This window comes from Heteronotia binoei, chromosome 4 (assembly GCF_032191835.1).
Source record: "Heteronotia binoei isolate CCM8104 ecotype False Entrance Well chromosome 4, APGP_CSIRO_Hbin_v1, whole genome shotgun sequence".
Taxonomy (NCBI): domain Eukaryota; kingdom Metazoa; phylum Chordata; class Lepidosauria; order Squamata; family Gekkonidae; genus Heteronotia; species Heteronotia binoei.
The window spans coordinates 160,397,366-160,419,702 of NC_083226.1; the positions used below are offsets into that span (position 1 = coordinate 160,397,366).

General features: G+C 45.6%; 1 protein-coding gene across 4 annotated transcripts in view; it reads right to left on the minus strand.

Moving 5' to 3' along the window:
* The window catches only part of NEDD4L (NEDD4 like E3 ubiquitin protein ligase), a 415,196-nt gene that overhangs the window by 267,024 nt on the left and 125,835 nt on the right, over positions 1–22,337 (minus strand). For all 4 annotated transcript variants that reach the window (XM_060236126.1, XM_060236125.1, XM_060236124.1 and 1 more), the window contains exon 2: positions 10,713–10,786. In XM_060236126.1, coding sequence (XP_060092109.1) covers positions 10,713–10,786 — 74 coding nt within the window. The remainder of the gene's footprint in view (positions 1–10,712; positions 10,787–22,337) is intronic.

Consider the following 22,337-nt stretch of genomic DNA (forward strand, 5'->3'; position numbering starts at 1 on the left):
TCCATTGGTGATTGCTGGCTAAGGTGACTCAATAGACCTTCCATAGTCAGAGGGGAAAAAAATCTGAACATCAGTGCTAGGAGGCACCATTGCAGGGCCTTGGTCTCTGTGTTCTCCTGGTAGGTCCTCCACATAGATAGACAGACAGACAGACAGACTGACTGGACAATTTGGTGTCTGCAGCATAATGCAGCATACTGAGAAATCTCTTTTATTTATTACCGTGAGTCCTGTTCACATATCACAGTGAACACAAGTTAGGGTTGCCATCTCCAGGTGGTGGCTAGATATCTCCAAGCAGCAGAGGTCAGTTCCCCTGGAGAAAACGGCTGCTTTAAAAGGTGGACTCTATGACATTATGCCACATTGAAGTCTCTCCTCTCCCCAATGCTACACTCCTGAGACTCCGCCCCCAAAAGCTCCAGGTGTTTCCTAACTCAGAGCTAGCATCCCTGATGCATATTACTTCATATACATGTAATCACCTCTTTGTTAAAAAGAAAAGAAAGAAAACCAATGGTTGTATGCTTTACAAATGAAGACAGTGACCAGTACTTGGATAAATGTGTAGTTCTAAACCAGGCATTCAGTTGTACAACCACAGAATGTAACATGAGAATTGCTCAACGTATGCATAAATCAAGTGCACATTGTACATGGATTGCAAATGCATTCACTGAAACTTGTGAACAGGGCTAAGAATGCACTTGTTCCTATGTATCGTTCCATACTTGCTGCCCTTTGACTTCCAGAATGCAAGAAGCCAATCTCTCATTTGCACGGAGGCTCCACCAACCGGGTTGCAAAGCTGCCTAAAATCCAAACCCTTGAGCTTCACTCTAGCATGAACTGAGCCGCATGCCTCTTTGCAAGGACATCTTACTTTCAAGGTCAAGGTCACAAGAACAGGGGGGAAGAGAAGCCATAAGCCTGGAAGCAAAACAATCCCATCTAACTTGGGCTGTTTTAACAAGCCCCATAAAACTCAGTAAATAGTCATTTTGTTCTCACTATCGCAGGCAACGCATATGTCAACTAAACATGCACTCATAACTCCACTGTTATGAAAACGACTGTGGCTGAAATGGGAAAAAGGGCAGCGAGGCCAACGTGCAGAGAAAGAGACAAAGAGGACTTGTTCTCCCTCAGTGTTAAAGGTCACCTATTACTTCTCAAAGATCTGGCCAGAGCAGGTTGGATGGATGGCCTCCCTGAATAAGCCAAAATTGCCCTGGAGTACCCAAACATTAGAGGATGTGAGAGTCCCCAAGGCACTTCCAGACTAACTGGTTTCTTGTGCTCTCCGCAGCTTTCAAAAGCAACAGTCTGGAATTCTTCCAACATGAAAGACCTTGGTTCTCTTCAGTGGGGTGAAGAATGGTAAAGAATGCAAGCATCTTATTTAGTTGGGAAATTGTTATTCCTTTCTTTCTTCCAAGAAACTTACAGCACTATACCTGGTCACACACACACCCCACACCCATTTTATTCTCACAACAACTGTGTGAGACAGCTGAATCCGAGAGTTGTGGCCAGGGCTTCTTTTGTAGCAGGAACTCCTTTGCATATTAGGCCACACACCTTTGATGTAGCCAATCCTCCTGGAGCTTACAGTAGGCCCTGTACGAAGAGCCCTGTAAGCTCTAGGAGGATTGGCTACATCAGGAGGGTGTGGCCTAATATGCAAAGGAGTCCCTGCTACCAAAAAAAAGCCCTGGTTGTGACTGGTCTAGGGAAGCCAACTACATGTTGGGAAATACCTGAAGATTGGGAGCTGGAGCCTGAAAAGGGCGGGGTTTGGGGAGGGGAAGGATCTCAGCAGGGTGAAATGCCATAGAGTTCACCTGCCCATGTTCTCCAGGGGAACTGATCTTGGTTGTCTGGAAATAAATTGTAATATCAGGAGATCACCAGGTTGCAACGGGAGGTTGGCAACCCTAGCACTGGCCATCCAGTCAGCTTCATGGCAGAATACTGATCTGAATATAGATCTAGCTATTTCTAGCCTAAGATTGCTAATTCAAAGTTTTCAAATTCATGGAGATTTGAGGTAGATGCAGTCTGGGGAAAGATGGGGTTTGAGGAGGAGAAGGACCTCAGCAAAGTATAATGCCATACTGTCCACCACACAAGGCAGACAAAGGAAATGATCACTGTCATTCCAGAAAATCTCCAGGCTCCACCTATTCTAATCTTAGATCCAGAGAAGATAGCTCTGTTAATCTGATGCTGCAAAATAGTACAGACCAATAGTGCCTTTAAAATTAACAAATTTTCCTGTAGCATAAACTACAGTTTGGTGTAGTGGTTAAGTGTGCGAACTCTTATCTGGGAGAACCGGGTTTGATTCCCCACTCCTCCACTTGCAGCTGCTGGAATGGCCTTGGGTCAGCCATAAGTCTCCCAGAGGTTGTCCTTGAAAGGGGCAGCTTCTGTGAGAGCTCTCTCAGCCCCACTCACCTCGCAGGGTGTCTGTTGTGGGGGAAGAAGATAAAGGAGATTGTAAGCCGCTCTGAGACTGATTCAGAGAGAAGGGCGGGGTATAAATCTATGGTCTTCTTCTTTCAAGAAACACAGCGTCTGACAAAGAGATCTGCATTTCTCAAAAGCTTATACTACAATAAAATTTGTTAGTCTTAAAGGTATTACTGGACTCTTTACTATTCTAGACTGAGACAGTAATTGCTACACCATTGCAATAGGTCAAGATGTATAGTCGAGTGATGGTCCTTCAAAAAGGGTTTCAAACCGCACTTCCAGAATGTGTGGTTGGGAGAGAGTGTTTTATTTCTGAAAGGAGAGATGCTGGGGCTCAGGCTCTATATAAGAACTCTGTCCTGTGTCCTGAAAGTGATGCATTCTGAGGTGGTAATTCTCTTTGTGTGGACCATGGAAGAAAGCCCTACTGAGCTACAAAAATTTAAACATTCATGAGATCAGGCTGTAGATAACAGTCTGGCATTACTACAAGACACCGCCAAAAAGGCAAATAAGTGGGTTGTAGATCCAATCAAGCCTGAATTATCTAGGACAGTGGTCCCCAGTCTTTTTGACACCAGAGACCAGTTTTGTGGAAGACAATTTTTCCACAATTGTGCACTTTATTTCTATTCATTTGGTGTGGTAGTTAAGTGTGCAGACTCTTATCTGGGAGAACCGGGTTTGATTTCCCACTCCTTCTCTTGCAGCTGCTGGAATGGCCTTGAGTCAGCCGTAGCTCTTGTAGGAGTTGTCTTTGAAAGGGCAGCTTCTGGGAGAGCTCTCTCAGCCCCACCCACCTCAAAGGGTGTCTTTTGTGGGGGAGGAAGGGAAAGGAAATTGTGAGCAGCCCTGAGACTCTGAAATTCAGAGTGGAGGGCAGGATATAAATCCAATGCTGTATTATTATTATTAATATTAATATTACTACTACTACATTGTAGAAAATAATGAAATAATTATACAACTCACGGCCCGGTTGCTAACAGGCCACGGACCGGTACTGGTCCACGGCCCAGGAGTTGGGGACCTTTGATCTAGGAGCTAAAATGAGGCTATTGTGGTCAGGTCACATAATGAGAAGACAAGACTCACTGGAAAAGACGGATCAAGATGGGTAGCCATGTAAGTCTGTCTTTTGAGAAGAAAATAGCAGGAGTCCAGTAGAGCCTTAAAGACTAACAAAACTTGTCACAAGGTATGATCTTTTTTGAGCAGGAGAGGTGGAAAGAAAGCAACTTTAAATGCATTTTTTTCCAAGCTGCCAGTTGGCTTGGCTTGGCGAAGTGATTTAAAGAGACAAATGCCTTCTCCAAGCTGGGGGAGCTTCAAGAGCCACACAATATATGTGAAAGAGCCACATGTGGCTCCCAAGCCACAACCCCTGCTCTAAGAGGAATGGCTACATGGGGGGGGGGGGGGTGAGTCTAAAGAGGTGAGCGGTGACTCATGAAAGAAGGGTCCAGGGATTATAGCTGATCACATGACTCATGGCTTTTGTTTGTTGATTGTTTATATACATTAAAAAGTATTCAGTTTCCCCGATGACCATCTCCAAGGTGACCCTCCTTACGACTTCCTGATTTGCTTCAAAATCCGAACTACAGAAGGATGAAGGGACCGTGAGCCAAATGTAGCATCTCACTTTTAATTCTCCAGGCCAGTTTGATCAAACTCCGTAAGGCCTCCTCCAAGAGAGCAGTTTGCATAAAGCATCCCTTATTTCATTAACAAACATGTGCTTCAATTGAAAACCCGGAGAATTCTCTAATGATTAGCCTTAGGCGGCTTGCAGCGGTGTTCAATTATAAAACCACCCCAACTTATTAACATGGATATTTATGCTAAAACATATTTTACTGTCCTTTCACTAGGAAAAAAAAAATCAACGTGGCATGCAATGGGTACCAAACGGTTTTCTGAAACTTTTTTTTTAAATTAACCACTGTGTATAGCAACAACCAAATGCTACACATATGCAACAGAGCTAGCATTGGGGGGGGGGGGGGAATATAGGAAGGAAAATTTGCTCTAGCAGCTATAGCAACAACAAAGCTTAGAGAAACAACAGCCCTATACATCTCAAAGGAAGGAGAGGTGCCTAGGAGAGAAAACGCACCTTGCTGTAAGGATCTGTAGAGCTCACGCCACTAACAGCTAATTTAAGACGATACTGGATTTATATCCCGCTTACCCGCTTATCTCAAAGTCTCAGAGCAGTTCACAATCTCCTTTACCTTTACAGCCCCACAACAGACACCCTGTGAGTTGGATGGGTCTGAGAGAGCTCTCCCAGAAGCTGCCCTTTCAAGGACAACTCTGCAAGAGCCATTCCAGCAGCTGCAAGTGGAAGAATCAAACCCGGTTCTCCCAGAGAAGAGTCCGCACATTTAACCACTACACCAAACTGGCTCTCTAATTTTAAACTGTGCTTAGCCCACATCCTGGACTGTTCACAGTGACAAAGTATGCCCCAATCACTGGACACAGACAGCATGAGTGAGACAGCATCCCTGCATGCAGGTATCTCAGATCGTGCAGCATGACAGGTTCCTTAGCCAGGCAGACATAATAGAAATGAGCCCAACTGTGGCAGCCTCAAAATATTCCACATAAAGCCACGTTTTGCTCAAGGCACCAAGCCTGCTTTGAGAAACTGAAAGATTGTACAGTACGATATAAGAAGAGTAGGGATCTGTGGATGCACAGACATCAAAGGGGGGGGGGTTGATTCTCTGTATATTATTCTCTTTTCCAGTGACTCTAAGGGTGCAGTTACACACATGACATAAGGCACTTTCAATGCACTTTCGAACTGTTTTTTGCAAATTCACACAGTAAAATCCAACTGTAAAGTACATTGAAAGTGCATTCTTTAGTGTGTGCAATCACAGCCTTAATGTGACCAAAGTATGATAGCCTCAGTTTAGTCATTATAGCTTTTAGAGAATTCTGGCTTCACTGGATCTAAAGGTAGTCCCCAGTTGCTTCTGACTCTGGGGTGATGTTGCTTTCACAAAGTTTTCATGGCAGACTTTTTACGGGGTGGTTTGCCATTAGCTTCCCAAGTCATCCACACATTCCCCCCAGCAAGCTGGGTACTCATTTTACCGACCTCGGAAGAATGGAAGGCTGAGTCAACCACGAGTCGGCTACCTGACCACAGCTTCCACCAGGATCAAACTTAGGTCGTGAGCAGAGAGCTCGAACTGCAGTACTGCAGCTTTACCACTCTGCACCACGGGGCTCATTCATTGGATCTAGAACCCACTGATTTGACTTTTTGGTGATTCACAGTCTCCGTAAAACAACCCATGTCAAATGATTCTTCCTGATTGGTTTCAAAGTCCAAAACTCAGATGGGTGTAAAAATGGTGACAAAAGCCATTCCAAAGCACGCTGAAAAAGAAGAGGTGCTTTTTGTCAATTACAAGAGTCCAATTTAAGAGGATTCGTTTTGCGCAGTTCTATTCCAGGCTCCTGAAACCAGAGACAGATTCTGTCTTGCACTTTTCCCTCAGATCAGATTCTGATATACAAACTAATGAGTTTCTCACTAAGCACGCACAGGCATTTGTTTATATTCGAAACACACTACTTTTAAGAACAGTGACCAGGAAAAGACCGGTCCTTGGCTTCTAATAATTTTAAATTACACATGTCCCAAACTCTGCACATGTGTATCTCTCACGCTTGGCGAGTGCCTGGTGTGTTTTGCAATTTGGTATCCATTCCAAGGACAAAATGTACACCGACAGTCATCCTTAGAAGATAAACTGCAGAGGAACATCAAATTGCAGCTTCACGACTTTAAATTGCTGCATTTTTAAATTTACCCACCTAGTTATTTTGAGCACCTGACTCATCATCATGCTCGATAATGTATGTGTGGAGGGAGAGAAAAAAACACCCCTAAAACCTCCTCCACATAAAAACACTTCAAAGTCTCTAGCAGGGAAACCCAAGTTCCTTTGCTCAGTCAGAAATATGAAACACGTAAACATTTATTTGGACATTTATAACGAATGATCAAGATGTCATGATTAATTATGAAAAATCAGAATACTCTGCCATGAAGGGAGTTGGGGGAAGACGCAAAAGGAAGGGAGATGTAGCTTACAGAAAGCTGGATCTCAGAGCAGTCAAAGATCTATTACAGAAAGTATAAGACCCAGCGTGTCGTAGTGGTTAAGAAAGGTGGACTCTAATCTGGAGAACCAGATTTGATTCCCCGCTTCTCCTCCACATGAAGCCTGCTGGTTGACCTTGGGTCAGTCACAGTTCCCTCAGAACTCTTTTAGTCCCACCTACCTCAGAAGGTGCCTGTTGTAGGGAGAGGAAGAGAAGACAACTGTAAGTCAATTTGAGACTCTTTAGGGTAGAGGAAAGTGAGGTATAAAACCTGTTTTTTTTCTTCTTCTAATTTAAGAATGCACACAGAAGTGCAAACTGTGGGAGACTTATTTGGGAGTCTGTCAGCTGGAGAGCCTCGTGGCGCAGAGTGGTAAAGCTGCAGTACTGCAGTCCTAAGCTCCGCTGATCCCTGGGTTCAGGTAGCCGGTTCAAGGTTGACTCAGCCTTCCATTCTTCCCAGGTCGGTAAAATGAGTACCCAGCTTGCTGAGGGGAAAGTGTAGATGACTGGGGAAGGCAATGGCAAACCACCCTGAAAAAAGTCTGCCGTGGAAACGTTGTGAAAGCAACGTCAACCCAGAGTCGGAAACGACTGGCGCTTGCACAGGGGACTACCTTCACCTTTTTTACAACTGGATAAGTTGGAACACCAGCAGCGGTAGTAGGAACAGGTGCAGGACTGTGAAGAAGTATCTGAAGAACATACACCTCCCACTACCTCTTCCGGTAGCCCAAGCTTATTTGAAAATCCAACACTCCTATGTACATTCTACATGTTGGCCACTCACCACAAACCAGTCAACACCCTCCCAATATGCATGTTTACAATGGAGGACACACATCAATGGATGCTGCACTATTGAAGTCATTCGCCTTCTGGTTTTCCCCAACCATGCAGACAGCAGTCCTTTCCCGATCATGACTCCAATTCCACCCACTGCTTGATGATGTCAGCAAAGGCATGCCTTCCCTGAAAGCAGAAATCCTTGCCCTAAAAGCCTCCTAGCAAATCCTTCACTGAGGCAACATGTGAACACTGGACTTACAAGCTCATTCCTCCTTAGGTTACAACAGCTCTGAAGTCCCAATACCAGCAGCCATCCTTGTGCTGCTAACAGACCAGCACTTTGGGTCGACTCAGAGATGCCTCTGAGATCAACCCAAAAAACCCCTCCAGATGACAACATCTGCTGCCCGTCCCGTACTCACTCTGTCCTTTAGGCCGATCCACCCAGCTCAAAAAGGCACCCACTTTTTGCTGGGGTGCCTCTGAGGTGCATCCCGGCTGTCTGGACTGCCGGGAAGCACCTAGGAGAGCACCCAGGGAGCCATGGATGGGACGCGCGAGCTTTCCTGAAGCTCCCCAGCAGCCCATGGCCCGCCCCTTTCCCCAAACGCTATCCAGAAGCTCTAGGGCGCTCTATTTCTGGCCGGCTTTATGTGGGGTGGCTTCAAGCTGCCCTAAACTGGCCGTCTGATATTACCCTTTGATTCTCAGATCTTCCAACACTCTGGGCCTTTTCACACTTACCGGTGGAAACCAGAAGGGAGTCAGTATTGTGCTGCCTTGCAGTAATCCGAGACAGGGATGGGAGTTTTCAGACACATGTGTTTTTTCGTGATTGAAGCAAGCCATTTCACACTGTTCTGCTTTTATCTCGCTTCCACCAGCGCCAGCCGTTTTTGCCTGCTGGCGTGTGATCTCCAACTTATTTTGGGGGGGGAAGGTCAGGCAAAGATCGCTATAGCGCTGTATCACAACAGCACCACCATAGAGATGCCTAGGGTCCATTGAGATAAGTTACCAAGTTTCAGTGGCGGCGATCTCTGGCATCTTAATGGAACCCAGGCATCCCTATGGTGATGCTGTTGTGATACGTCGCTATAGCGATCTTACCCCAACGTTCCCCCCCCCCCCAAAAAAAGCCGGAGATCGCGCGCCGGCGGGCGAAAAAGGGCGCGAAAACTGCTCCCGGATTAGATACTGGACATTTCACACAGCGCCCCATACCGATTTCAACCCGGAAGGAGGGGTTGAAAACTGGAAGAAGCTGCTCTTTGTTAGTAATGACTCAAGCATGCCTCACTACCGGGACAGCCGAGGGACTGTGTGAAAAGGTGACAGTATTCCGGTAGCAGCCAGTTACTGAGTCGGGTCTGTCTGAAATGCCAGCAGAAACCCGTTACTGTTCAGTAACTGACCAGCTTCCATTCCGGAATACATAGGCTGTGTGAAAAAGTTCTAAGTGTCACACAGTGGCTAAAAAAACCCAGATGCCATCAGAAAGTCCATCAGTGGGGCCAGGACACTAGAAGCCCTCCCACTGTTGCTCCCCACAAGCACCAAGAATACAGAGCATCACTTGCTCCAGACATCGTGTTCCATCTATACCTTATGGCTATTAGTCACTCATGGACCTCTGCTCTTAAGAACGTAAGAGAAGCCATGTTGGATCAGGCCAATGGCCCACCCTGTTCAACACTCTGTGTCACACAGTGACCAAAAAACCAGGTGCCATCCTGGTTATCTATTGGGTGTGTATGGGGGCATGGAGACAGAGGAGAAAAAGATGAAGGTTTTCTCCCTCACACCACTTTAGGTAATCCTATATTTCTCAGTTCTCAGATATCTAAGATACTCAAGAGTTCTTCTGTGTACAAAGAGAATATCCAGCCTCTTCTAGGTTACTTGAGTAACCCACATACCTCACACATATCTGAGTTTCAGCAAGAGCAACAAATTCTGAGGAAGGAGCCTAATAAAATCCTCAATGTAGTCAGTTTCAGTTTCGGCTTTATTACAGTCAAAGACCAGAACTTAAATACCCATGGATGAAACCGAAACCTCAATGTAATCTTATTTTATTAAATAAGTCAACCCACTGTATTGCAGCTGGTTTCCAGCTACAGATTTTACCTATGCTATCATCAGCCACCAGGGGGCATAGCCCATCCCCAAAATAAGGGAAGGTTTTGCACAATATTCTTTTTTTAAAAAATTCCTTGATTTCAAGGGAGGGGAACCATATTCCCTCTAAGCTGAGTTAGTGTTTTTTAGCCTCCAGCTCACATTTTTGTCTTAGTTCAGGAAAAATGGCCCCAGAGCAAACTAACTGATGTGTTAGCTTACAACTTTAAGGCCAGTAGCTCATGAAGCAGAATTTTTGCTCACAAGACTCCCACAGCTGGAGGGAAACCACAGGACTGTTCTAGAGTAAGGGCAGATCCACAAATCATTGGATGGCACACTACTGCTGACACAGACCAATCCCCTGTGAATTCTCCTACATCAGGGGTCCCCAACCCCCGGTTCGTGGACCAGTACCGGTGCGTGGCCTGTTAGCAACCGCTCCGTGAGCTGTATAATTATTTTATTATATATTACAATGTAAGAAGCTGATGATGATGATGATGATATTGGATTTATATCCCATCCTCCACTATGAATCTCAGAGTGGCTACAATCTCTTTTATCTTCCTCCCCCACAACAGACACCCTGTGAGGTGGATGAGGCTGCGAGGACTCTCACAGCAGCTGCCCTTTCAAGGACAACCTCTGCCAGAGCTATGGCTGACCCAAGGCCATTCCAGCAGCTGCAAGTGGAGGAGTGGGGAATCAAACCTGGTTCTCCCAGATAAGCGTCTGTGCACTAAATCACTACACCAAACTAGTAGAAATAAAGTGCACAATTGTATCACCCCAAAACCATTGTCCACCCCTCCCTCCCCCCGGTCCGTGGAAAAATTGTCTTCCACAAAACCGGTCCCTGGTGCCAAAAAGGTTAGGGACCGCTGTCCTACATGGACTAGACAGCTCAGGAACTGAATGCTTGAGAGAAGGTTTTACCTTTGGATACTGCGCTGTCATTTTTATTTAGCAACTAAAGGACAGAACGAAAAATAAAAATGCAAGCCAGGAAGGCAGAACATCAACGTACAAAAATCCATCATGCAAAGTAACAACCTTTCAACTGCACATCATCTGTTTTTGCTCCAAAACCTTCTCTCTACATTCTGCAGCTGCTTATGCAAAGCCACACCGGGCCCTGATAACTTGAGGGCCAGTTGTTACACAATCCACATAAAAGGCAACGTACATACCTGGCTCCAAAGATGTCCTTTTTGGCTAGATCTATCCCAGCCACAACTTTCACTCTGAGGATACGAGATTCCTCCTGCGGGTGGGAAAAAAAAGAACAGAAAGCACAGTCTTAAAATAGATCTATAAACTTGCACAGACAAGCACGAGAAGAATTACAGATTTCCCAGCAAGACTATCTACAGCATGAAAAAATGCATTTCTACAGAGAAGGCTCTGCAAACAATTCCCCACCGTGGAATGTAGAGGCACTGACCCGAAGAAGGGGGAACTGAGGAATAAGTCCAGAGTCACCAGGTTAAGGGAATTAGAGAGCAGGTTAACAGATCACCCCTTGACTGGCCATCTGTTTTGCATCAGAGTAAAACACCTGGGAGCTTATCTATCCCAACCATCAGTATTCAGTCTGACCCCAGCCTCCTATCCTAGGCCACAATCTTTTCCTCCTCTCTATTTACACAAAAATGCTTTTTTTCCAGAATTCAAAGGAACTAAATACACCCTTTGGCATACCAGCCCCACTTGGCACACAAAGGTGAGAAAGAGATTAATTGCCGAAACCTAAACCGCAAAAAATGCTTTTAGGCATAAATGGCCAGCTTCCATCCACCTCCAGGAGGGACTGAAAAGCCAATGCACCTCTAAAAGGTGCAAAGTGTTAGCAAAAGAATACTTTCCACCTCTGCCCTTTTGTGAAAGATATTTGATATCACTTAACGCAGAGGAGGTAAGCCTCGAGATGTCATCCTTTTTCATGCCAGCAGTCATTTTCCCATCACGAGCACAAAGCGGATGTGGACAGGGGATTGTCAATTTGACATGAGTTATTGCCGGTTCATTAGGAAGGAATGAAAGGGAGCCATTCTGACTACATGGGAACCCATGAAAATGGAATTCCAATGCTTCCTTTTTTCTGAATGCCTGTATCTTCCAAAGTGGTACTTTTGGCTCTCTTTTCCAATCTTTAGTCTTCAGACCTTTCAGGTTCTCCTGGGGTAATTTGCATCTAGCAAACTGCATGTTCGATACCATCACTTTGCGCATTTAAGTTTTGCCTCTGAACAGGGGTGAAATTCTAGCAGGAGTTCCTTTGCATATTAGGCCACACACCCTGATGTAGCCAATCCCCCAAGAGCTTACAAGGCTCTTTTATGTAAGAAGAAGAAGAATTGCAGATTTATACCCCGCCCTTCTCTCTGAATCAGAGACTCAGAGCGGCTTACAATCTCCTATATCTTCTCCCCCCACAACAGACACCCTGTGAGGTGGGTGAGGCTGAGAGGGCTCTCACAGCAGCTGCCCTTTCAAGGACAACTCCTGAGATTGCTATGGCTGACCCAAGGCCATTCCAGCAGGCGCAAGTGGAGGAGTGGGGAATCAAACCCAGTTCTCCCAGACAAGAGTCCACACACTTAACCACTACACCAAACTGGCTCTTGGAGGATTGGCTACATCAGGGGTGAGTGGCCTAATATGCAAAGCAGCTCCTGCCAGAATTCCACCCCTGCCTCTGAACATTTTCAAGCACCAAAGATCACTTTAATGTAGACAGCATCCAGTTCTAACATCTGTCCTTTTCCTGAGCTGTCCCTCAATATTTTATGAATGAAATAATGTCTCCCCATATATCCCCAGGAGAGCGTTAAGATCTAGCTCCCAAAACCTCCTACAAATCCCTGGGCCAAGAGAGGCCAGAATGAAGATAACTCGGGAGCAAGCCTTTTCATTAATGGCCCCTCGCTGGTGGAACCAACTCCCAGAGGGGGTGCGAGCCCTGCGGGACCTGAACCAGTTCCGCAGGGCTTGCAAAACCTCTCTTTTCCAGCTCGCATTTGAATTAGGACCAGACTAAACTGATTAAATCATCGTAACTTTAGCCATCTTATGTGCAATTGTAACTGATGTTTGATAGTATGTAATTGGGACGGCAGAATTTATAGCACCTATTTTTATCTATTTTAATCTATTTATGTAACTGTATTATATTTAAAATGTTGCTTATTTGTTTTAATTGAATCATGACGTGTCATGTCTGTGAGCCGCCCTGAGCCCGCCTTCTGATGGGGGAGGGCGGGATATAAGAATAAAATTTGATTTGATTTGATTTTATGTACATCTTTATAAAAAATTTATCCACTCAGTGGCTTACAATATCTAAATCAAAGGTTACACCAATAAATATTCATCAACAAAAATGCAGCAATAAAAAAAGCTAACAATAATAAAACTAGACAGAAAAGTGTCAACCAAGAATGAAAAACCCCTAAAAACTTAAAAACAACTAATATATTAAGAACCACAACTCTACAGGCACTCACTGTCCTGCACTAAAATTCAGACCCTAGAGAACATTTGGAGAAGCCGTGTTTTCTGTAAACCAAGTACCTCAAGGGCTGCTTTCATAATTCAAGAAGGGATAAAAAGGTAAAGGTGCAAGCACCAAGACATTACCAACCCATGAGGTGACATCACATTACAACGTTTTCTTGGCAGACTTTTTACAGGGTGGTTTGCCACTGCCTTCCCCAGTCATCTACACTTTCCCCCCCAGGAAGCTGGGTACTCATTTTACCAACCTCGAAAGGATGGAAAGCCGAGTCTACCTTGAGCCAGCTACCTGAACCCATTTTCCGCTGAGATCCCAGCGGAGAAGGGATATATTCCACTAAAAGCAGTTTTGCTGTCCTATATAGCTTTTGGATCAGGGCTAAGTATTGTGTAGCATCATGACTTCTTGTCATGTAACCAAATGATTATACCATTGCATGAGTGGTTCAGCGATGTGTAATGTTACTTGCTGCTATGTGACCAGAAGTGATATTGCAGCATTATGTATCTGTGTATGTGTACAGACCAGCAGAATAAAACACATATTGACAGAATTGCATTTATATACACACACACACACAATTCTGCTGATGTATATTTTATTCAGTTGGTCTATGACGATAATAAATAGTCAATTGATAGATCTAGAAAAACCTGTCCCCCGTACATTTAGAGACCACATCATTATTAGGCAGCAAAGAAATGGCAAACCCCCCCCCCCTTTTATCATATATCTCATACACACTCATCATATATCTAATTCCGAACCCCTGCATAGAGTACATAATCAATTGATTGGCAGAGTACATAACTGCAGAGTACATAATCACATTATCTGCCAAATATAGAGATAGATGGGGGGGATTTCTCTACAAATCTGAAAGAGTGGGGGGGGGGGGTTTGGGGGGGGAATGATATTAATAAAATCAGGAGATTGAAACTCCACAAAATAATAGAAACAATGCCTGTAGGTTTAAGAAAAGAATACCCACTTTTAAAAAAAGTGCACTCACTCAATGGCCATTTGGAGATTGATAGGCGACCATAACAGTATTGCTAAGTTTTCCAAGACTTGGTTTCTCTAAAACATACCTGTGCAGGGGACATCAGGGGTGGATGTGGCTGCCAAAACAGCCTGTCCTTTCTGTCACATCCCCTGAGGGAGGGAGGAGGACATGCTGGCAATATCTGGGCCTGGCCTAGCATGCACCCTTTCTGCGTAACATGGCATGAGGGACGCCATGCATGACATTCCACCCACCCCCAGAATGCCCCCCAAATCCCCCCACCGCAATGAAGAGGGGGACCTGGCAACTCTAGTTTTAACTATTATTGTAAGCTGCCTTGAACCAAGAGGAAAAGCACAATAAAAAAGATAAAGGTAGTCCCCTGTGCAAGCACCAGTCGTTTCCGACTCTGGGGTGACGTCACAGTAGACTTTTTTTACGGGGTGGTTTGCCATTGCCTTCCCCAGTCATCTACGCTCCCCCCCCCCCCCAGCAAGCTGGGTACTCATTTTACCAACCTCGGAAGGATGGAAGGCTGAGTCAACCATGAGCCGGCTACCTGAACGCAGCTTCCGCCGGGATCGAACTCAGGTCGTGAGCAGAGCTTAGGACCCCAGTACTGCAGCTTTACCACTCTGCGCCATGGGGCTCTTTTTAAGGCACAATATAAATGTTTAAATAAATAAGTAAACACACAAGGAAGGAAAGCCGTGTCAAAGTGATTTTCACCTGAGCCCATCCCCTGGAATCACAGGGATTTATCCAAACAATCTGAACTTTATCAAGTTCCTAAGATCTCTCTCAATAACTCCTTTCGCATGCTAAGGGCAAAGTGAACTTTTGCGCTGCATAGTAATGTTTGTTTTCTCTGTAGCATTTGTGGTCATTGTTATAGTGCATTTATAAGTTTGCACCCCACCCCACCCCCCACCCCAAAAAAATCAAGATGCCAGGCTGCTACAAAGCTAAAATGCAGCCCAGCATGGGGTGGAAAGTGCCATTGTTCTGCCACAAAGCAGCACAATTGTATGACAAAAGGACTGTTAATCATGGTGTGCAATTAACTTGGAGAGAGCAACAAGAGGTGACATCTGTCCCTCCCTGGTCTGCCTCTCCCTGCCAACCATGGGAGGGGGTTTGCATGAAAACACGGCGGGCTGCAATTTTTTTTCTTCTTTCTGGCCAGCTATCAGAAAAACAAGAGCAAAAGGCAATTTCCCCCCATTCCTTGAACCAGGGGTGTCAAGCATGTGATCTGGGGGCCAAATCAGGCCCCCGGAGGGCTCCTATCAGGCCCCCAATCAACTGGCTGTCATCTGCTTCCTTCTCCCTATATCTTCCTTTCTTCTGCATAACAGCTTGCTTTGCAAGGCTTGCTCAACTGCACAGAGCAAAACCTCCATTTTCTCCATTGGCTGAGGCTCTTCCCCTGGGCAGGAAGAGGGAAGCTGGTTTTCCCAGGCTCTCTCAATCGCACAGCAGAGCTAATGAGCCAAGCCTCTCTTCCTTCTATTGACCGATCTCCTCCCCCCAGTCCCCTGGGAAAGGAAGGAAAGAGCCACAGCTTCCTTTGCCCAGTTCCCTGAATTCCATGGGAGAAATACAAAGAAAGCACCTTTAAGACCAACAAGTGCTAACGTTTTAAGCATGTTTTTCATTTTTTAAAAAATATATATTTAATTGCGTTTGTCTGTTTCCTTTGTAAAATTTATATCTCTGCTACCTAATCTTAAATAGGAACACACATGGCCCAGCCAGACATGGCCCGGTCCAACAAGGTCCCATTTATGTCAGATACTGCCCTCATAACAAATGAGTTTGACATCCCTGCCTTAAACCATTTGTTATGAGATCTTGTCAGGCCAGGCCATGTGTGTCATAAAATGTAACGCCAAGTAGCAGAGATATGAACTTTATAAAGGACACAAACAAAATTAAAGGTTTTTTTAAAAACTTAAAATAAAACATGCTTAAAATATTAGCACTTGTTGGTCTTAATGGTGTTTTCTTTGTATCTCTCCTGCGCGATCCAGGGAACTGGGCAAAGGAAGCTAAGATCTCTCCTTCCTTCCCTGGGGAACCAGGAAGCGGAGGATCCTCAGCCAATATTAGAGAGGCTGGGCTCAGTAGCTCTGCTGTGCGACTGCAAGAGTCTGGCAAAGCAAGCTCTGCCTCCCCCCTTACTTGCCAAGGGAAGAACCTCAGCCAATGGAGAAAATAGAGGTTTTGCTCTGTAGCTCCTGTGCAATTGAGCAAGACTGGCAAAGCAAGCTGTGATGCAGAAGGAATCAAGAGAAAGGGAGAAGGAAGCAGATGACAGCCAGTTGTTTGGGGGGCTGATAGGGGCCCTCCAGGGGCCTGATTTGGCCCCCAGGCCACATGTTTGATACCCCTGCCTTAAACCATTTTTTATAAGTGCACACTTCAGTAAATATACAGCTTTTGTGCTGTACTATGCCCCCAGACCCACCACAAACCACAGGGTCATCTCTGTTTCACAGTTTGTAAGCTCAAGAAACAGTAGCAGCCGTCCAGTTAAAAGTGGATGGGTGCAAGTGCAAAGACCCACAGGATAGTACAATCTAGTTGTGGGTCTAGCAGGAAGGGGAGCTGTTTTCTCTCCTGCCAGCACTGCCTCAGCAAATGCCATGAGATTCTGAGGGCACTGCCTGGGGTGGGTGGAGTTTGAAAGGTGAGTCACCTCCAGTGACACTCTAGGAATTCTCCTCTAATCCCTATGGTAAAGGTCACAGAGACACGGGAAAATTTCTAAAGCATCAACCTGGAGGCCATTTCCCATATAATTTTTCTCCCATTCTTCTGAGGCAAGGGGATTAGGGTTGAGGGTGGGCATTTACCTTCTGCAAGCAGGAAAATGACAAGTCTACTTGGTCTAGTACTCTACGGAGGAGAAAGCAGCCAGTCCCTGGATTTCTACAGAGATTTAAATAGCAGTCAGCTTAAAATCAGTTGGGCAAGAAAGGAAGAAACAACATGGGATTCAAACGTCGGCTGAAGTTTGATGGGATATAATTGGGTGGGATGGTGGCTCAGTGGTAGAGCATCTGCTTGGTAAGCAGAAGGTCCCAGGTTCAATCCCTGGCATCTTCACTAAAAAAGGGTCCAGGCAAGTAGGCATGAAAAACCTCAGCTTGAGACCCTGAAGAGCTGCTGCCAGTCTGAGTAGACAATACTGATTTCGATGGACCAAGCGTCCGATTCAGTATAAAGCAGCTTCATCATCATCATCATCATTATCATCATCATCAAAAGGTAAAGGTAGTCCTCTGTGCAAGCACCAGTCGTTTCCAACTCTGGGGTGACGTCGCATCATGACGTTTTCACGGCAGACTTTTACAGGGTGGTTTGCCACTGCCTTCCCCAGTCATCTACACTTCCTCTCCAGCAAGCTGGGTACTCATTTTACGGACCTCGGAAGGATGGAAGGCTGAGTCAACCTGAACCCAGCTTCCGCCAGGATCGAACTCAGGTCGTGAACAGAGAGCTCAGAATGCAGTACTGCAGCTTTACCACTCTGTGCCATGGGGCTCTATTGAGACATAATAGGGGACTTTAAAAAATTGTGCCTATTTATGGCAACAGGCAGGTATTCGGCAGGTTATCTTGGAAAGGGCAGCCAGCACTTGTCAGTTTCTGGCATGACAAAACTGACACACAGTCAGCAATTATCTTAATGGCAATCTCATGTACATGACAACCGCTTACGCAAGAGAAGAACTGATGTTTGTTTCTACATCGGGAGTGCAAGTAGTAATGCAACAGAAGAACGCCGCCTAAGCATTCCAATGCTAACAAAAGTAGATGATGTAGAGTTCAAAATGAAAGTTATGCAGACAACATGATTCTCAGTCCTCCTGACACCCCCCCAACCACCCCCCACACACACACACACTCAAGTTACAGCATAGAATTGAACATACTGAAGAATCTGGGTTCTTTCCAGGTTATAAAATTAACAGAAAGAAGACAAAATGATAACGCAATTTTTAACACAACAAGAAGAGATTATAAAGAGTTCAGGGTTGCTCAGCAGCCACCAACCCCATCAAATATTTAGGAATGAATGAAAATTTATTCCAAACGTGCCCAGAGGCTCAAAAAGGTTGGGGAACCCTGGACTATACAGACCACAGACCTTGAGCTATGAGGAAAGGGGGTTACAAATGTTTTAAATAAAGAAATTTTAAAAATAGTCTAGAACAGTAATCCCACTAAATGGCACCTGCCAATGTGTTTCCTGCAGGGGTGGAATTCTAGCAGGAGCTCCTTTGCATATTAGGCCACACACCCCTGATATAGCCAATCCTCTAAGGCAGGGGTGTCAAATATGCTGCCCGAGGCTGAATCAGGCCACTAGAGGCTCCTATCAGGACCCTGAGCAACTGACTGTTGTCTGCTTTCTTCTCCCTCTCTCTTGCTTCCTTCTGCATCAAAGCTTGCTTTGCAAGGCTTACTCAATCACACAGGAGCTACAGAGCAAAATCTCAATTTTTTCCATTGGTTGAGGCTTCTCCCCCTTCTGGTCCTCTGGGAAGGGAAGGGCCAGAGCTTCCTGGAGGAAGATGTGCTGCTGCCATGAATCCATCAAATTCAGGCCAGTCTTCTACATCACCTATCAACTTGTCTCAGGCCAGCCACGTGAGACAGAAAATCCAAACTTTTCACCACAACAGCAAAAAGAGGAAATTAAGAGAACATAAGAGAAGCCATGTTGGATCAGATCAATGGCCCATCCAATCCAACACTCTGTGTCACACGGCCAAAAAACCCAGGTGCCATCAGAAGGTCCACCAGTGGGGCCAGGACACTACAAGCCCTCCCACTGTTCCACTCTCCACAAGCACCAAGTGCCTTCAGATTTTCAGCTCCAGCTCTCCCTAATAGCAGGACTGGCCTCGAATCTTGGGTTATCCGTATCAGTTTAATCAATAAGTTAACTTAAATAGTTCCTGTGTAACAATCCACACTCTAGCTCTGAACTGCAGATAGCTCCTTGCCATCTCAGTTCTGTGCCACCAACATATCTGCAGGCGTTAAAAGAATGGGCTTACTCAGGGTTCGCCCCAATCTTACCAGTGTACTCAGTTTCCTTATGGCAGCCAATCAACAGAAAAGTAGGATTATACGGTGATAACTCATTTTCTCCATCAATTACTTGACTTATTATTTATGATGCGGCAATGCTACCATTGCCCCTTGGATCTTTCCATCTCCCGCAATCAACAAGCTCTAATCTCTTAAGTGTGGCATCTGACTCCCTTGAGGAAAAGGGCAGGCAAGGCCAACCTATAGCTTTACATAAGCAGCTGCTCAGGCCCAAAACCTTTTCCAAAGTCCAACAGTAGTAACAGGCTTCCTCTCCCTGTGCAGTTCCCTCCTAGGCCACAGCCAAGTGGTAGAGCTCAAGTTACATCTCACCACTGTGTTGCAGCCGTCCGAGTGTTGGGCTTTCACCTGGGAGACCCAGGTGTGAATCCCCACTTGACCATGGAAGTTTACTGAGTGACCTTACTGGGAGGGGCTGTGGCTCAGTGGTAGAGCATCTGCTTGGCATGCAGAAGGTCCCAGGTTCAATCCCCAGTATCTCCAGTTCAAAGATCTGTCAGAAGGAGAAGGGGATTTGATTTATACCCAACCCTTCACTCAGAGTCTCAGAGCAGTTTACAATCTCCTTCCCCTTTTCTCCTCACAACAGACACCCTGTGAGATGGGTGGGGCTGAGAGAGCTCTGAGAGAACTTGACTGGCCCAAGGTCACTCAGCTGGCTGCATGTGAAGGAGTGGGGTATCAAACCCAACTCTCCAAATAAGAGTCAGCCGCTCTTAACCACTAGCTCTCAGTAGGTGATTGTGAAAGACCTCTGCTCAACACTCTGGACAGCCGCTGCCAGTCTGTGTAGACAATACTGACTTTAATGGACCGAGGGTCTAAGGTAGTTTCATCTGTTCATGTGACCTTGGGCCAATCATACATTTTTGGTCTAACCTACCTCACAGGGTACAGTAAAGTACAGTACATTATATTACATAGTTTGGTGTAGTGGTTAAGTGTGTGGACTCTTATCTGGGAGAACCGAGTTTGATTCCCCCTTCCTCCACTTACAGCTGCTGGAATGGCCTTGGGTTAGTCATAGCTCTCTCAGGAGTTGTCCTTGAAAGGGCAGCTGCTGTCAGAGCCCTCTCAGCCTCACCCACCTCACAGGGTGTCTATTGTGGGGGGAGAAGATATAAGAGATTGTAAGCCGCTCTGAGTCTCTGATTCAGAGAGAAGGGCGGGGTATAAATCTGCAGTCTTCTTCTTCTTCTGTGGTGCAGAGTGGTAAGCTGCAGTACTGCAATCCAAGCTCTGTTCACGACCTGAGTATGATCCCGGCAGAAGCTGGGTTCGGGTAGCCAGCTCAAGCCTTCCATTCTTCTGAGGTCAGCAAAATGAGTACCCAGCTTGCTGGGGGTAAAATAAATGACTGGGGAAGGCAATGACAAACCACCCCATTAAAAAAGTCTTCCATGAAAATGTTGTGACAGCGACGTCACCCCAGAGTTGAAAACGAACTGATGCTCGCACAGGGGATTACCCTTTACCTTTTACCTTTACCTCACAAGGCTCTTGTGAGAATAAAATGGAGAGGAGGAGGATGTAGCCTCTTTGGAGAAAGTCAGGCATAAATGAAGATGATAAATAAACTCCACCTTCTCCCTCTCTCCCTCCCCCTTCTCAGGTCACCAATACCTGTTATGTGCTATATCCCTACCAAGAGACTAAATCATTGTAATGCCCATCCCTTGTCAACCCCCCCCCCCCCCCATCCTCCTTTCCCATTGCTCAAAGATTCTTGAGCCATGGTAACCTAACTCGAGTCGATATCATCACTGGGAAAAAATGCTCTTATGTATGGGTAACACCCTTTTACTTACATCAAGGACCACTACTGGAGCACCAGCTCCTTACCCAGATTGCTGACGGCAACTCTTCAGCCCGACTTCACTTATTCGGTAACAGCCTGTCCTGACCTAAGGCGGCATTTGTTTCAGTTGCTCAACGATGTGCTCAGATACGCAATCACCAGTTCAAAGAGAACCTCACACCCCCTGGCAGCCTGCAAAATGGCAGGCTGCGAGCTACATAATGCATTCACGCGCTCGCATTTATATGCAAGTGCTCCAGATGTCCCTGGTACCGCACCCTTCTCAGGTTCTAGAGAACTGGAAGCAGCAGCTGAAACCAGAGTTTTGGCAACGGCACCATGTTTTAAAAAGGGAAAGAGGTAAAGCAGCTACAATTCGAGCCCAGCAGCACCTTCAAGAACCAACAACGCATAATACCGTGATTGAACCAAAATGCCACTCTTACACAACTATGAATAAATATTTGTATATGATTTCATGCTTTGTCTGTAATATCAACATTCATACAATATTTCATACTATGAGGCACAAAAATCACAACAATGTAAAGTGCCCCAGAAACTGATTGTACCACTTATACCACACAGGAGCTACAGAGCAGAAACTCCCATTTTCTCCATTGGCTGAGGCTCCTCCTTTGGGGAGGAAGGGGGGAAGGCAGAGATTGTTTTTCCTGGCTCTCTCAATTGTGCAGCAGAGCTTCTAAGCCAAGCCTCTCTTCCTTCTATTGGCTGAAGCTCCTCCCCCTCCTGGTTCCCTGGGGAAGGAAGCAAAGAGCCAGAGCTTCCTTTGCCCAGTTCCCTGGATCCCATGGCAGAGATACAAAGAAAGCACCTTTAAGACCAATGCGTGCTAATGTTTTAGGCATGTTTTAAGTTTTGGGTTTTAAAAAATCTTTGTGTTTTTCTGTGTCCTTTATAAAGTTTATGTCTCCGCTATCTAAACTTAAATAAGTATACTCATGGTCTGGCCCAACCTGAGATGGCCCGGCCCAACAAGGTTTCATTTATATAAGATCTGTCCCTCATAACAAATGAGTTGGACACCCCTGCTTTACATTGTTGTGATTTTTGTGGCTCATAGGATGAAATATTGTATGAATTTTGATATCACAAAGCATAAAACCACATATAAATATTTATTCGTAATTGTATAAGAACGGCATTTTGGTTCAATCATGTTATTATCTGTCGCTGGGCCTTCAAGAACAGCAAGGTTTTTGGAGTATGTGCTTTCAAGAGTCTGACAAAGAGAGCTTTGACTCTTAAAGATGCGTGCTCTGAAAACTGAAGGCGCTACTGCAGGACTCGAATCCAGGTGCCCAGAGGGGTCCCCATCAATTGCCTCGGCTCCCAACTGCAGGTCC